The sequence below is a fragment of the Cryptomeria japonica genome, chromosome 2 (genome assembly GCF_030272615.1).
Source record: "Cryptomeria japonica chromosome 2, Sugi_1.0, whole genome shotgun sequence".
In the NCBI taxonomy this organism is placed as follows: domain Eukaryota; kingdom Viridiplantae; phylum Streptophyta; class Pinopsida; order Cupressales; family Cupressaceae; genus Cryptomeria; species Cryptomeria japonica.
Window position 1 is genome coordinate 569,085,069 of NC_081406.1, and position 16,207 is coordinate 569,101,275.

A 16,207-nucleotide genomic window follows, 5' to 3' on the forward strand; every position below is an offset into this window, starting at 1 on the left:
AGGTAAAAATCATAAACCCTCCCATGATTTTTTTTTACAGGGACAAAAAATATTCAAAAACCCACAGATAATTTTTTAGGACAAAATTATTAAAACCCACAGATTTTTTCAAGGGAAAAAAAATATTAAAACCCATCAGAATTTTTTTTAGGTAAAAAAATATTAAAAACCGAAACAAACATCGATGCCCAGAAGCCCTCTTCATGCTTTTCGAGGCATGAAAAACGAGGTACTAAGAAGATGCCAAGTGCACAAAACCTGACTGCCTTCCAGCATCAAGTTGGTCAATGACGCCATCTTACACGTTTCCCAATGCACGAAAAATGAAAAAATTGAGAAGAGGCGCTGGCACAGAATTCAAAAAAATCAAATCCCAATGCAGAAACAGAGGCAAATGCAGGTACAAACTTCAAAAAATGAAGTACGACTGACACGAATTTCAAGAAAAAAATTTCGGCTGACCCAAAAAAATATGAAGACAACCCAGAAATCCTTGCGAAAAACCCAGAAGGAATCTACTGTCGGAATCTGGATTCGCTGGCTCGAAAATCAAGGGACGAAAATCGAGGCACCCAGAAAATTCTGACAACGACCCAGTTGAGATCTCAAAAAACCCACCAAGAATTTGCAATCGGAAAAAAAATTCAACTTGATCTGAAGGGTAAAAACCCTAATTGAAAATGCAGATTTCCGTCCAAAAATAGTAGAAAAAAATTGCAGGCGGGAAAAAAAAATGCGACGCGTGGTTGCGCGAAATGCAGGAGAGACGGGTCGCGGGAGAGGGCAGAAAATAGCGAGAAAACCCTAGTAGTGCAGCCAAAACGAACTGCCAAAGTAGCAATTTCGAATAAACAAAGAAATTTTTCAAAAAAAAAACTGTTAAAAATTCGTCTTAATTGAAAAATTATTTCGAAAATAACCAAGTCTCTGATACCATAATACAGATGCAAAAGCATATGGATTTCAAAGAATCGATGTTGTTCAATTAATCAAGGAGACAAAGCTCCTTTAAATAGAGTTACAAAGATGATGTTTCTAAAAGAAACAAACATTAACTAGAGGCGAAATTAGAAACAACTTAAATGACCATTAATAACACTAAGAGAAAGATATTATTCTAATAGCTTTATGTGTTATCTATGTCCATAAAAGGTTTCGCTACTGGTTCCCTATCTTATTCAAATACTCCAAGCGACTCCTAAGCTTCACTTCAACCGCAATGGAAACCACCCAAGAGTAATCATCATCATCATCATCTTTCTTTCAAAGCAATTTGGATCCTTACTTTAATCTTGTTTGTTTTATGTCAGTCATTAGGATTTTGTGTCAGAATTCTTTCACAGATATTTTAACAAAAAAATGTACTAACAATAGCTCAATGTAGCCAAACTAAAGACTTAGAATTGCTTGATGTAGCATCACTAAACTTTCTGTTACTTCTCTCATTCTATGAAAAAGTATATGTTTGCACATACATTGAATCAGAAATTCTAGAATCTGCTATTGACCATTCTAAGGTGATGTCAATGTGTGGCCATATGTACACTACTCCATAACCCTACATCACATATCGGGACTAGATAATAGCTAGCGAAATAGAGGAGGATAAGATACGTAAAGAAAAATCACAGTAGAATGGAAAGACTAGGAAGATGAAAAGATGAGATGCAAGGCAAAGAGAAAAGTGCAGGGAGAGAGTGTGCTAATGAAGTGGGAGAAATATAAATAGAAATGTTTGGGAGGAATTGATCAAAAAAAGTGCAAAATATTGTGGAAAATAGGTTGGAGGGGGTATGTAGTAATGGCGACAAAATGAGTGTGGTGGTTGTACAGTGTAGAAGAAAATGGAATGTACATAAGAAGAAACAATGAGATAAGATGCATCTGCAATTAAAATTAAGACAATGTGGAAACACCATGTTGGCGATGGAAGGAATAAAGATAGCAAAATGGAATTGTAGAGTAGCGTGTACTAACAGAAAAAAATACATGAGACAGAGAAGAAGAATGAATGATGGAAGATAGGGAATGTCAAGAGGGGAGAAACAGGAAAGAATGTAAAGGCGGAATGAAGCACACGAGCGTGAACACGTTATGCACCAGAATAGCACTATTGTAGGAGATGTGATAGATGGAATATTGCAAAGTAATATGACATACTATTGACGTGTATTTTGCACACTATCAAACACAGAATAAAATACCCAAGGGTACCTTATCCTCTCTTGAGTAAAGCCTCGGAATGCTGAAGATATCGCGAAAAAGGATCAATCAGGATGACTTCAAGGTTCTTCGTTGTAGGATCTCTACGTGTGGATAAGCACCAGTGGTCGTTGTAAATGTTGTTTCCTCAAGGGGCCTTAAGTTTTCGATCTGCAGGAACAGGATTTTCCTAAAGCTAACAGGTTCTCAAAAAAGATCAAAAGATAGGGTTTGCAAGAGATGAATTCTAATCTAATCCTAAGAATGACTCAATGTAGGCTAGACTTGGTAAGATTCTACCAATTTCAGTATTGCCAAGGAATTACAACTCCACTGAAATTGATGCGATCTTCTAAGGTGATTAGTGGTTTTCAAATCATCAAGAATTATAGATACTACCATAAAGATACATATCAATAGTTCAATAATGATTGAAGGTTCAAGCAATCTAAATATCTCCAGTTGACCACGCAAGGCGTCCTTACAATCAGTAAGAAGCTAGTGGTTTGGAACATGAATCTCACCAAAGATCAAGCACAACACTTAGTCCTTCAAACTTAAATACTACTTCGACTGAGAATGATTCAAGAAAGTAAACAACCATGAAGATAGCCACAAGAATTGCAATAAAACACCATAACTTCAATATTTTATTGATCTCAAAGCCAAAATAGACAACAATTGTTTGAAATTCTTTCTTCACTACTCAATCTTGCTACAAAATAACTTTCTTCTCTCCAAAAGCTCTAACTATCTATCTCCTTAATACCTAACCTCTAATCTTCTAATTTCTAATGACAAAATGAAAATGAGTGAGGGTATATATAGCATCCTCAATTACAATGAACGGCCCAGATCAAAAGAAGATCAACAGCTGAGATTTTGACACCTAAACCCTAATTAGGATTTGTTACAGAAAGTTCCCTTTTTAGATGAACATTATTAAATGCATAGCCAAATATTTAATTGGCACAAAAGTCGAGGAAACATAGACCAATGATAATTAAGATGCCACATCGTTCTATAACAACCTTTCTTCTAGAATCTTATTCCCTTTCCAATGTTCTTTCTTAGCATATGCAACGAATCTGGACACAATTCCTTCAATCTCAGCAATAGGAATCTCGGGGATATTCTTCATGCGCTCCTCAAAGTGGATAACCTGATCAAAGGCAGTGAGAAGGGCAGCTTCCCATCCAGGTTCGAGTTCTTTGATCTTCTCAATCAGGAGCATAGTAGTGAACATTAGATCCCGTTGCTCATCTGTGATGACATTCTCATTTTTGCAAAAGATGACTTTGACTCTCTCTTCCAACTCTTGGAGGTCCACATCCGTCTCAACTTCGATCCTCCTTCCAAGAATGGTACATAACACTTAAAACACCTTATCCTAAATTGGATGGATGACGCCCTCAACTTGATTGCATTTGGTGCTGATGTCCTCGAAAAGAAACTCCTTCATCTGGAGTAGAGTTGACCACTGAAGTAGGTTATGAGCTCCTCCATCCATTATCTTTTCTTGTGCTAGGATTTTCCTTGGTGTTTGCCTGATTACTTGCAGAACAGGAATGATAACATCTCTAGTGTGAGCGAAAGCGGCTACAGTTATCATTAGATTGTGGACGATCTCAAGGACCTGGATAGCTCGATGGATTGTTTTCATCATTCTTGTTGTAAATTCAACAGCTACCGTGTGGGATTTGTCAATCCAAGAGCTCATAAGCTGAACCAAGCTCTTGACCCTTTTTGCCTCGCCAACTGATTCGAGGGGAAGTGCTTGCACAGGAGATACTGCCGGATCCTGATGTCCCAAGGGCTGATTGAGATGGGTAAAGTAGCCTCTCCAAGCACCGACTTCTCTCTCAAGCTTTCTATTCTTTTCCATTTCTTCTTTAAGCTTGTCCTTAAGTGCTTCAAATGAATCGGTTGCCTCATCCAATGCCTGTTCAGTAATGAGGGGACCAAGCTCAAATGTTTCTACATCATACTCATCTGCAAGGATTTCACCTTCACATTTGTCCACTACTGGCGTAGCTATCTGCAATTTCCTGGATCCTGTCTCATCTCTAATCACCTTGGACATCTTGGTGGCCTTCTTCCTCTCCGTTACTTCTTGAGAATTTCCTATAAGGCTCTCTAAGTCAATTACATCATCTTCATCTTCAATCACAATCACCCTCGTCAGTCTCTCCTTCAACCAATCCGGAATGGCAGATCTCGTCTCTCTTACTTGTATTTCTTTAGGCAATGGTTCATCTTCTCGAAGAGGAGATGTCGCTTCATCATCATTCTTCTCCTCATGTAGCTCATCAACTTGGGGAGATTGACTTGATGAATGCTGAGGTGTCTGCCCCTTTCTAGGTTTATCATTCTGTACCATGGACTCCATAGATTCATCAACCTCAGGCACCGTCTTCTCTTGTCCTTCAGCTTGACTTGCCTTCTTTCCATGTCGAGAAGATGTGCCTGATGAGCGATCTCGATTGGCCTCTTTCTTCTTCTTGGAAGGTTCTCTTTTCTCAGGTCTTTCTTTCCTCTTTGCGCCTCTAGGATGAGAATTGTCTTCACTTACGCTCGCTCCTCCTTCTTTTGGTCTTTCCTCCAAAGTAAAAGTCATTGGTATGTTCTGCTCTCTTAGCTTCTGATGTTGTGCATCCACCCATCTGCGAGTACATGACAAAACTGGAGCCATCAAAGCCCTCAAGTCCAAAACCTCAGGTTCATTCCAATCTATCTTCACAGCTTTGTCTTCTCTGTCATAAGATGATTGGAGATGTCTGCCGCTATCCTGTGCTTGATCTGCTACCCTATAAACTTTGCATTTTCTGATAAGATCTAAGGGTAGCCTGGAATGCATCTTTCTTTTAACCTCCAAATCACTTGAGAGATTCATCCAAAAGTCCTCTACCTGAAATTCGTGTTTGTACCTCTTACCAACTGTCTCCTCCATATAACCGTGAGGATCAAAATTCTCCCTCGAGGCAAAGAATGTGAATGAATATAAAGCCAATTCCTTCTTTGCATCATCCAAGGCTCGAGTATTAGGACATACCTCAACTAAATTCCCCAATATGATGGGCACGGGAATTCCATTTCCATGCTTGTGTCTGAATGCCTTTGCATAAGCTGCTAACTGTCTAGTCACCTCAAGTAGCACTATCCTGTCTGTCGGATACCTCAGCAACATGTAGGGAGGTAAAGGACACCCATGAACTCTGATATATGTAAACTTTTGAAACTGGATGAACCATGCACCATACTTCTTCACCAGTTCTTATGCATCCAGAGATAGTCGATTATGGATCCCACCTTGCAATATCCTAGTGATGTTCATCGTGAAGGTGTCATTGACTAACTTGTAGTCACCTCTAGGTGGATGATGCAAATGATCATAAGAGTCACAAACTCTCATCTCTCCGGGTCCTCTTCCAATCACTCCTCTGTGAGGTAGCCCAGCATATTCGAAACTCCTGATCAGGGCATGTATGACATATGAGCTCATGTGGAATGATCTAGTAGGCTTTAGTCTTCTCAACTGCACATCCAGACAATGGCTAATAATTCTAGCCGAATGAATCGTTCCTTTTCCTTGGACTATCACTTGGATGAAGTAGAACATCCATTTCTCGAAATAGAAGGCTTGAGGAGCCCCTGTAACTCGATTGAGCAAAGTTATCAAATCTTTGTACTCCTCCTGGAAGTTGATCCTATGTGGTGTGTTGGGAATCTTGCTCAAACGAGGACGACTTTTGAGTAACCAATTCTTATTGATGAGATTCAGGCAAGTGTCGGGATCATCCTCATACATTGACCTGGCTCCTTCTAGGCTTTTGTAAATCATATCTTTATGTTCTGGAAGATGGAGAGCCTCACTTATAGCCTCTTCTGACAGGTAAGCCAAAGTGTTTCCTTCCTTGGATACGATCGATCTTGATTGTGAGTCATAATGGCAGGCACACTCGATCATCAGCTCATGACACTGGACTACTGGAGGGAAACCGGCCGCCTTGATGATGCCACTTTCAATTATCTTCTTTGCGACAGGCGATGGCTTGCCAATGTAAGGGACCTCTCGAAACTTCTTCACACTGAAGTTTCCCAAGTTGGTATCTCCGATATTGCTCCACTTAGACACGATCCTGGTCTCCAATTCTTCGTTCTTCTGATCTTCCTTCATGAGAGCTGGACGACTAGTAGATGCTCCTACCTTTGGAGTCGCCATCTTGACACCTACACAACATTTCATAATTAGTAATATATCTTGAAGCGTAGAAATATAGAGTAGAAAAGAAGATTTAGGATTTTAATTAGGAAACTTCATGATAAATCTTGAGTTATCATTTCCTAATTAACTACGTCAAACTTAGAATTTTCAAAACAAAGCTCAAAATTCAAATCTTCAACAATGGTGTTAAGGTGATTACGCCATACCTCCACTTGAGTACTAATTCTAAGAAATGATGCAAAAATAGGTGAATTTTGCTAGGCAAAATGTAGATCAAAGCTCTCCCTTGAATAGAATGCGCCTCCTTTAGTCTTCACAAGAATCAACTCCACCTCCTTCTAGTCTCCAACACTTGAGATAAATTCGCTCCAAATAGACCAGATTTCGCACCTCCTTCTTGCTCTCCAAATTCGCACTTGAAGCAATGAGTGAATGATTTGAATGATGAAAAAACACCTCCAATATATAGAGCGCTTACCACTTGCTCCCCCTAGGCCGACTTGGCAAAATAGGCTTAAAAAAATAAATAAATTTGCAAAAAGGAGGGGCCGACTTGATAAAATAAATAAAAAATAAGACCTTAGGCACTCCATATTTAATTTTAATTTGATAAAAATTAATTTAAAATGCCTTTACAATAAAAATTCGATTTTTTTTTAAGGCTCAAAATTAATTTAGTAAATGCCAATTTAATTTAATTTTTCAAATGCTTCGAAGTTAGCAATTTTGGCATTTAATACAATTTGGAGGATATTAATGCTCAAATATGGTAAAAATAAAGAATGCCACTAACTTCACCCTGGACCCTTGGCAAGGGTCAGGAGCGAACTTTCAATTTAGGCCTTGCATTCCTCATTTTTCTTGTCCAAGACTTCATTTAGGCATTTAAATGGCATTTCTTATTGGAGTTTTGAATTTAATTTCACTTGATCTCTAGGAGGAAAGTGCTATTAGGATTTTTTCGCCCTGGACCCTTAGAGAGGGTTAGGAGCGATTTTTCACTTTTGCTCTCAATCCTTCATCCTTTTATTTGCCAATTCTCCTTGTGGGATAAGCGATGATCTCCTTCACTCGTTCCATGCATGCTTAATTTGCTTTTGCAAGGCAAAATAGGTGCTCCAAAGATTTTCGCTCTGGGCCTCCAGTGAGGGACAGGGGCGACTTTTGTATTTTAGCCTAGGATTATCAAGTTTTGAAGTCAAATCTTTGTTCACCACGCTTTAGAAGACCTTTTCCACCTTTGCACAACCTTGCCTTAGCGTAATCTTGGAGGGAAGTTGTTGGTTTTGTAAAAATCGCCCTGGACCTTCAGTGAGGGTCAGGAGCGAATTTGAGTCTTTTGCACAAATTCTTGATCATTCCAACTTCAAATTACTCTTAAGGCGTAGAACATCATTCTCCACTCCCTTTTGAGTCTTGGAAACAAAAATATCATCTCGAAATGCAAGGAAAGTGGGCATACTGGGAAATTTCGCCCTGGACCCTTGGAGAGGGTCAGGAGAGATTTTCCCCATTGTCATCCAAATTTGTAATCTTAGCATCTCAATTCCACCTCAAGGCATTTCAAACATCGTTTCAAACTTGTGTGAAGACTTAGCTTAATTTAATTTTGGAGGAAAAGGTTGGATATTAGGTTTTTCGCCCTGGGCCTTCAGTGAAGATCAGGAGCGATTTTGCAAATTCAAGTTTATCCATCTTTTGCTAGCCCTCCAAATTATCTTCAACGGTCAAAACACACCCTTCCTCACTCATTCAATCAAGATTTTGTCTTAATTCTTCAAAGAAAGGAGAGAAACTTAGAAATTCGCCCTGGACCTTTAGAGAGGGTCAGGAGCGACTTTGCAAACCTGGCTTGATTGCCTCCTTGTTGATCGTCCAAATTATATTCAATGGGTAAAACACACTTGCCTTTATCTATTCCAATTGTAAAAATCACTTTGACTTTGCAAAAAATTGTGCCATTTGAAAATTTCGCTCTGGACCTTCAGAGAGGGTCAGGAGCGAAATTTGCCTTCTAGACCAAAATGCCTCACCTTTCATCATGAAATGTCTTTGCTAGGGAAGATTTCATCTTGTTTCACGCTATGAACAAAAGTTCATGTCCAAGAAAGGTCTAAAAATGTGCATATAAAGAATTTCGCTCTGGAACTTGAGAGAGGGTCAGGAGCAAAATTACCCTTCTTAGGCAAAACTCAATCATTTCATTATCTTCAATCAAGTCTGGATGCTTCATCATGCTCATTTTGTCTTCCACCACGCCTTTGATATCTCAATTTGACCAAACAAGGTCAGGAATGACTTTAATAAGTTTTTTCACCCTGGACCCTCAGCAAGGGACAGGAGCGAATTTGATGATTCCAATAAGATCCTTCATCATCTCAAGTTAAAACTCCTTCAGGCAGGTGGAGAAAGTCATTTGTTTTCCATTCATGTTCAACACTTTGTCCTCTTTCACTGCCAGATGAGGGAAATCAAAATTTCGCCCTGGGCCCTCAGCAAGGGACAGGAGCGAGTTTTCCCTTAGCCTTCAAAATTCACCATTTTTCATGCCTTCAAATCTTCAGAAGCATCAAACCACGTCCAATCATCCCTCCTAGAGACCCTGCACAAACAATTTAGAAAAGTCAGTGACAAATATGCCTTAGATAACATTTTCGCCCTGGACCCTGAGAGAGGGTCAGGAGCGATTTCACCCTTTCTGGCTAAATTATTCAAAATTTAAGTCTCCAATCACTTCACAAGGCAGAGTTAGGTCATTCTCAAGGCCACGAACCAGTTAGGAAGCCTTCTCAAAACAAGAATTTGCACTCAGGATGAATTTCGCCCTGGACCCTCAGCAAGGGTCAGGAGCGATTTTTGTGTTTCAGGCATCATCTTACTTCAAAAAATTGATCAAAACTCACCTATGCAAAAACACACAATTTCACCTTCAAAATGCTAACACTTAGTCAAAACTGGATTTTACCCTGAAAACCCTCAATCTAGACTTAGCCTGAGACCTATCTGACTCTCCTGACAGGCTTACCTCATTTCAACAATCTCAATCCTCGGGAGGACACTTAACAACTTTCAAAATTTGACTAGACTTAGCTTGAATAACATCCAAAACAAACCCCTAAGGTTTAGCCCTAGCCCAGACAGACAACTCACTCACCCAAAACCCTAAAAGCAGAGAGAAGAACAGGCAAAACAAAAGCGAAAAAGAGGGGGTCCCCATTCTAATGGGGCGATGTGTGAAATGGTCACAACACATACAAAGGCATGTATTGAGGACACATGATAGGATTTTCAATAATTAATGATTTTTGCATTTCATATAGTTTTTCAGTCCAATGTCTAGTATTAATCTTAAATAAATATATAAATAGGTAAAGAAAAGTTCATATTTTTATTCAACTTTGGCAGGCCGACCCAACAATCATTAAAAAGGTAATACTAAACCCTTTGAAATATGTTACAAAATGGCAATTTACTTAATAAAAGGTCACTCCATCTGTACAATTGAATTGTAGATAATGAGTGTGCCAACAATAATAATAAAGAACGAAACAACTCAATGTCAGCATCCAGCAGACCTCAAGTGCATTTTATTCAATCAAAGAATTACCTCTCAGTATTTTAGATATTCTATCTAATTCGGAACTAACTGCAAAAGTAAAAAAACTAACATAAACCAAAAGAGAAGATGGCTGTAACATGAGCATACATATTTTGAGACCTAGCATTATATTATTTTGGAAGTTTAAGTTGCCCATAAATGTTCAACCAACGCAAGCACTTCAAAGGCATTCATCGCCAACTAAAACCCATGCCACATGCATATGCAGGAAAAAAATATTTTGCTGGATCTGGAATAGAAGCATTGCTCTACACTTTTCAGTACCTTTTCTAATAGGTGAGAATTCATGGTATTAGCTGCAATCCACATAATACGTTGTAAAATCTGCTCAGGCTCTAAAGCCTCTGCCCAGCTTATGGCTTCTTCACTGTGAAGTCCTGCACTCAACAACCTGCTTCCAATGTTGAGCAAGAATTATAGGATTGCAGCATAACTAAAAGCATTAGAAACATACATTAATGTAAAACCTTCAATTCTGCAAAATTTAATTCAAGCCTTTAGAATAACAAAATTGGAAATTGTTGAATCTACAAAACTCTAAAAAACAAGAAGCGATATGAAGGGACCACTTCTGTGACTTAAATATCATTATTGTGGGAAAAAAAACATCAATCTGATGTGATAATACCATATCGCACAGCCACAGAACCCTCCATACCAGATTTGAATGTGTTACAAGAAGTTGAAACGCATCAACACAGGGATTAGTAGTAAAGTTACTTAGCTTTGCCAAGAAGAGCAATTAAATATTTAAAAATCCAAACATAGCACAAAAGTCTTTATAACAACCTTAACAGGAAAATGATGAGGATATCAAGTATCATAATCAAAAACCAATTAAGCTTGCAGATGAACCTTCTACAATTAAGAAAATTGAAATTATAGTAAATTTCCACAAATGACTAACATAGGTAAATTTCCATAAATGACTAAAATAGGTAAAGACAACGGAGGTTCATGGTCAGGACTCGGGAATAAGAGTGAACATGACAACACCAAAAATGGGAAACTCCCCTGTCACAAGGAAAAATGAGATAAAAATATCAAGACATCTCTAGGAAAGTGAAAGAAACCGAAAAGGAAAGCTATATAAAGAAGTGTGACATGAAAATGGTGCATACAGTTGGGATTAGCCAAGATTAGAAAGCAAAGACCAAACCACAAGCTATGAACACACAAACTAAGCACAAGATTTGAGACAAGTAGATAAGCCAAACAAACCAAACAAATGCATGCAACACTATTGATTTAAATCACTCACAGAAACAATTGAAACAACATATGAAATGCAATGATGCCTCTATGAGGAACTCTTGCCTAGGCTAGGTGCGGGATTGGGAAGGGTTTTCCTAACTTGGCTTTGATACAATGTTGGGATTAGCCACAATTAGAAAGCAAAGACCAAACCACAAGCTATGAGTTCACAAACTAAGCCTAATTGATATTATTTAAGACTTCAATAAAATGTACAAAACAAGCTTGCATATATAGGAAGCAAGTGGAGGTAGGCAAGTCAAACTCAACGATTGACTATACTTCCAAGGATGAGACACTTGTTAACAAACATGACAAGTGTTCTAGTAAGTGGCATGTGTGTGTTATTAAAATAATATTGTAATATTCATATAATGGTCATCTTAGTCATTTAGTTAGTATTTAGAAACTTCTATTTATGGCTTTCATATTTAGTTAGTTTTAGGAAGTTTCCTTTCTATCTTTCGTGTTTCTATTCTCAATTGTTTCCGTTATGGAAAAATCATCTTGTAATTTTCTATATAAGGAGAGTATTCCTCTCCTTAATTAATTATAACATTTAATTATCATTTCATGGTATCTGAGCTTAAGTTTTTTTTTGGCAAATATTTTTCATAAAAATATTTGTGTTTTTTTATTTTTGTCCACAAAAAATCATGGAAGGGTTTTGCTTGATTTTGTCCACAAAAATTAGGGAGTTTATTTTTGTTTACTACTTGCGATTGCCGCAAGTAAAGTTTTTGAACAGACTGAGGGAGTTTTGTATGATTTTCTCATCAAAAATTGTGGATGGGTTTTCTGGTTTTTCTCCACAAAAAATCATGCAAGGTTTTGCACGATTTTCTCTTCAAAACTTGTGGTTTCTATGTTTGTTTTTTTGCATGATTTTTTCACACAAAAATCGTGGGTTCTTTCTCTACTTGAGAGTTTTCTAATTTTTTCCACAAAAAATCATTAAGGGTGTTGTTTTTGGGGTTTTCTGATTTTTTTGATGGGTTTTTTGTGAGTTTTGAGAAGTTGATCTCGATGTCTCTAGATAAAGGGAGGGATGGCTTTGTTACCCAATATCATGTCGGAAGGATTGTGGTAAAAGGATTACGGTAAACTTCGTCATATCCAGAAGTTTTGTAGAACCAGAGAGGGTCTCAACAACAAGCTCATGTCACAAAGCGTTCTAAGGAGAAGAAGGCAGCCTTCTATGCATTCGTGGCCAAATGACCTATAGATTATATCACATCCTCTGTAGGGTAGTGTTGATGTGTATTTTGTACACGACCAAACACAGAATAAAATACCTAAAAGGTACCTTATCCTCTCTTGATTAAAGTCTCTGAATGCTGAAGATGTCGCGAAAAGGATCAATCGGGATGACTTCAAGGTTCTTTGTTGTAGGATCTCTACGTGTGGATAAGCACCAGTGGTCGTTGTATATGTTGTTTCTTCAAGGGGCTTTATGTACTTTCAGAGAAAGCTTGTCCGTGTTTCTTCCCAAATGCAAGAAGAGGATTTCCCTAATACTAACAGATTTTCAAAAAATGTCAAAAGATAAGGGTTTTAAGGAAGGAATACTTGAACTGATCCTAAGAATGACTCAATGAAGACCAGACTTGATAAGATTCTACCAATTTTAGTTTCGCCAAGAAATTACAACTCTACTGGAATTGATGCGATCTTCTAATGGGACTCAATAGTTTTTCAAATCATCAGGGATATAGATACTATCATAGAGATACATATCACTACTTCCAAGAATGATTGAATTCTTAATCAATCTCAAGGTTTCCAGTTGACCACACAAGGCGTCCTTACAATCAGTAAGAAGCTAGTGGTTTGGAATATGAATCTTATCAAAGATCAAGCACAACACTTCGTCTTTCAAACTTAAAACTTAACTGCTACTTGGACTGAGAGTGATTCAAGAAAATAAACAATCATGGAGATAGCCACAAGTATTGCAATAAAACACCATAACTTCAATATTTTATTGATCTCATAGCCAAAAGGACAACAATTGTTCAAAATTCTTTCTTCACTACTCAATCTTGCTACAACAATAACTTTCTAACTTTCTTCTCTTTAAGCTCTCTCTCTTCTCTAACTTTTCTAACTCTTGAAATGAAATGAGTGAGGGTATATATAGCATCCTCAAAAACAATGAATGGCCCAGATCAAAAGAAGATCAACGGCTAAGATTTTGACACCTAAACCCTAATTAGGGTTTGTTACAAAAAAGTCCCCATTTAAATAAACATCACTAATCCATAGCCAATAAAGAATTGGCACAAAAACCGAGGAGACATAGACCAATAGGAATTAAGCTGCCACATCATCCTATAACAACTTTTCATCTAGAATGTTGTTCCCTTTCCTATGCTCTTTCTTAGCATATTCAATGAATCTGGACACAATTCCCTCAATTTCTGCAATGGGAATCTCAGGAAGATTCTTCATTCGTTCTTCCAAGTGAAGGACTTGATCAAAAGCAGTGAGAAGAGCTGTCTCCCATCCAAGTTCAAGTTCTTTGGTCTTCTCAATCAGGAACATAGTAGTGTACATCTGATCTCGTTGCTTATCTGTGATGATGTTCTCCTCTTTGCAAAAGATGACCTTGACTCTCTCCTCCAACTCTTGGATGTCCACATCTGTCTCAATCTCGATCCGCTTGTCAAGAATGGTACACAACACCTCAAACACCTTATCTTGAATTGGATGAATGATACCTTCAACTTGACTGCATCTGGTGTTGATGTCTTCAACAAGGACCTCTTTCATCTGGAGCAGAGCTGACCACTGTAGGAGGTTATGGGTTCCTCCATCCATTATCTTTTCTTGTGCCAGAATCCGTCTTGGTGTTTGTCTTATCACTTGTAAGACAGGAATGATAACATCTCTAGTGTGAGTGAATGCAGCTACAGTTATCATTAGATTATGGATAATCTCAAGGACCTGGATAGCTCGATGAACTGTCTTCATCATTCTTGTTGCAAATTCAACGGCTACCGTGTGGGATTTATCAATCCAAGAGCTCATAAGCTGAACCAAGCTCTTCACCCTTTCTGCCTCGCCTACTGATTCAAGAGGGAGTGCTTGTAAAGGAGATACTGCTGGATCCTGACGTCTCAAGGGCTGATTAAGTTGACTAAAATAGTTCCTCCAAGCACTGACCTCCCTTTCAAGCCTCTTATTCTTTTCCATTTCTTCTTTGAGTTTATCTTTAAGTGCTTCAAATGAATCAATTGCTTCTTCCATCGCTTGTTCAGAGGTAAGTGGACCAAGCTCAAATGTTTCTAAGTCATACTCATCTGCAAGAATCTCATCCTCATATTTGTCCACCATTGGTGTAGCTACCTGCACTTTCTTGGATCCTGTCTCATCTCTAATTACCTTAGACATCTTTGTGGCCTTCTTCTTCTCCATTACCTCATGAGAATTTCCTATAAGGCTTTCCAAGTCAAACACATCTTCTTCCTCTTCAACCACAACTACCCTTGTCAATCTCTCTTTCAGCCAATCAGGAATGGCAGATCTTGTTTCCCTCACTTGTATTTCTTTAGGTAGTGGCCTATCTTCACGGAAAGGAGATGTTGCTTCATCATCATGCTTTTCTTCGTGTTTCTCATTAGCATCAACTTGGGGAGATTGACTTGATGAATGTTGAGGTGTCTGTCCTTTCTCTTGCTTATCATTCTGTACTATGGATTCCATAGACTCATCAACTTCATATACTATCTGCCTCTGATCTTCCCCTTGACTCGCCTCCTTTTCATGCCTGGAAGTTGTGCTTGGTGGGTGATCAGGGTTTGTTTTATGCTTCTTCTTGGAAGGTTCTTTCTTTTCAGGTCCTTCTTTCCTCTTTGAGCCTTTGGAATGAGAAGTATTCTCACTCACACTTGCTTCTCCTTCTTCTGGTCTTGCCTCCAAAGTAAATGTCATTGATACATTCTGCTCCTTCAACTTTTGATGTTGTACATCCACCCATCTGTGAGTGCAGGATAAAACGGGAGCCATCAAAGCTCTCAAGTCTAAAACCTTGGGCTCATTCCAATCTATCTTCACTTCTTTGTCTTCTTTCTCATAGGACGACTGGAGGTATCTACCATTATCCTGGGCTTGATCAGCTACTCTATAAACTTTGCATTTCCTGATGAGATCTAAGGGTAGCCTGGAATGCATCTTTCTTTTAACCTCTAAATCACCTGGGAGATTCATCCAAAAGTCCTCCACCTGAAACTCATGCTTGTACTTCCTGCCGACAGTCTCTTCCATATAACCATGAGGATCAAAATTCTCTCGCGAGGCAAAGGATGTGAATGAGTATAAAGATAATTCCTTCCCTGCATCTTCCGCGGCTTGAGTATTAGGACACACCTCAACTGAATTCCCTAGTATGATGGGCACGGGAATTCCATTTCCATGCTTGTGTCTGGATGCCTTCGCATAAGCTACCAACTGTCTAGTCACCTCAAGTAGTACTATCCTGTCTGTTGGATATCTTGGCAACATGTAAGGTGGTGAAGGACACCCGTGAACTCTGATGTATGTGAACTTTTGAAACTGGATGAACCAAGCGCCAAACTTCTTCAAAAGCTCTTGTGCATCCAGAGACAGTCGATAGTGGATTCCTCCTTGCAATATCCTAGTAATGTTCATCGTGAAGGTGTCATTGACTAACTTGTAGTCACTTCTAGGTGGATGATGCAGATGAACATAAGAATCACAAACCCTTATTTCTCCGGGTCCTCTTCCAATCACTCCTCTGTGAGGTAGCCCTTCATATTCGAAACTCCTGATCAAGGCATATATAACATATGAGCTCATGTGGAATGATTTGGTGGGTCTTAGCCTTCTTAACTGTACGTCCAGACAATTGCTAATGATTCTGGCCCTATGAAGCATTCCTTTTCCTT

General features: G+C 38.6%; 1 protein-coding gene across 1 annotated transcript in view; it reads right to left on the minus strand.

The window, feature by feature from the left end:
- The window catches only part of LOC131043549 (uncharacterized), a 216,920-nt gene that overhangs the window by 114,796 nt on the left and 85,917 nt on the right, over positions 1–16,207 (minus strand). Inside the window, exon 5 of the mRNA XM_057976765.2 lies at positions 10,311–10,437. Within this exon, the coding sequence (XP_057832748.2) occupies positions 10,311–10,437 (127 nt within the window). The remainder of the gene's footprint in view (positions 1–10,310; positions 10,438–16,207) is intronic.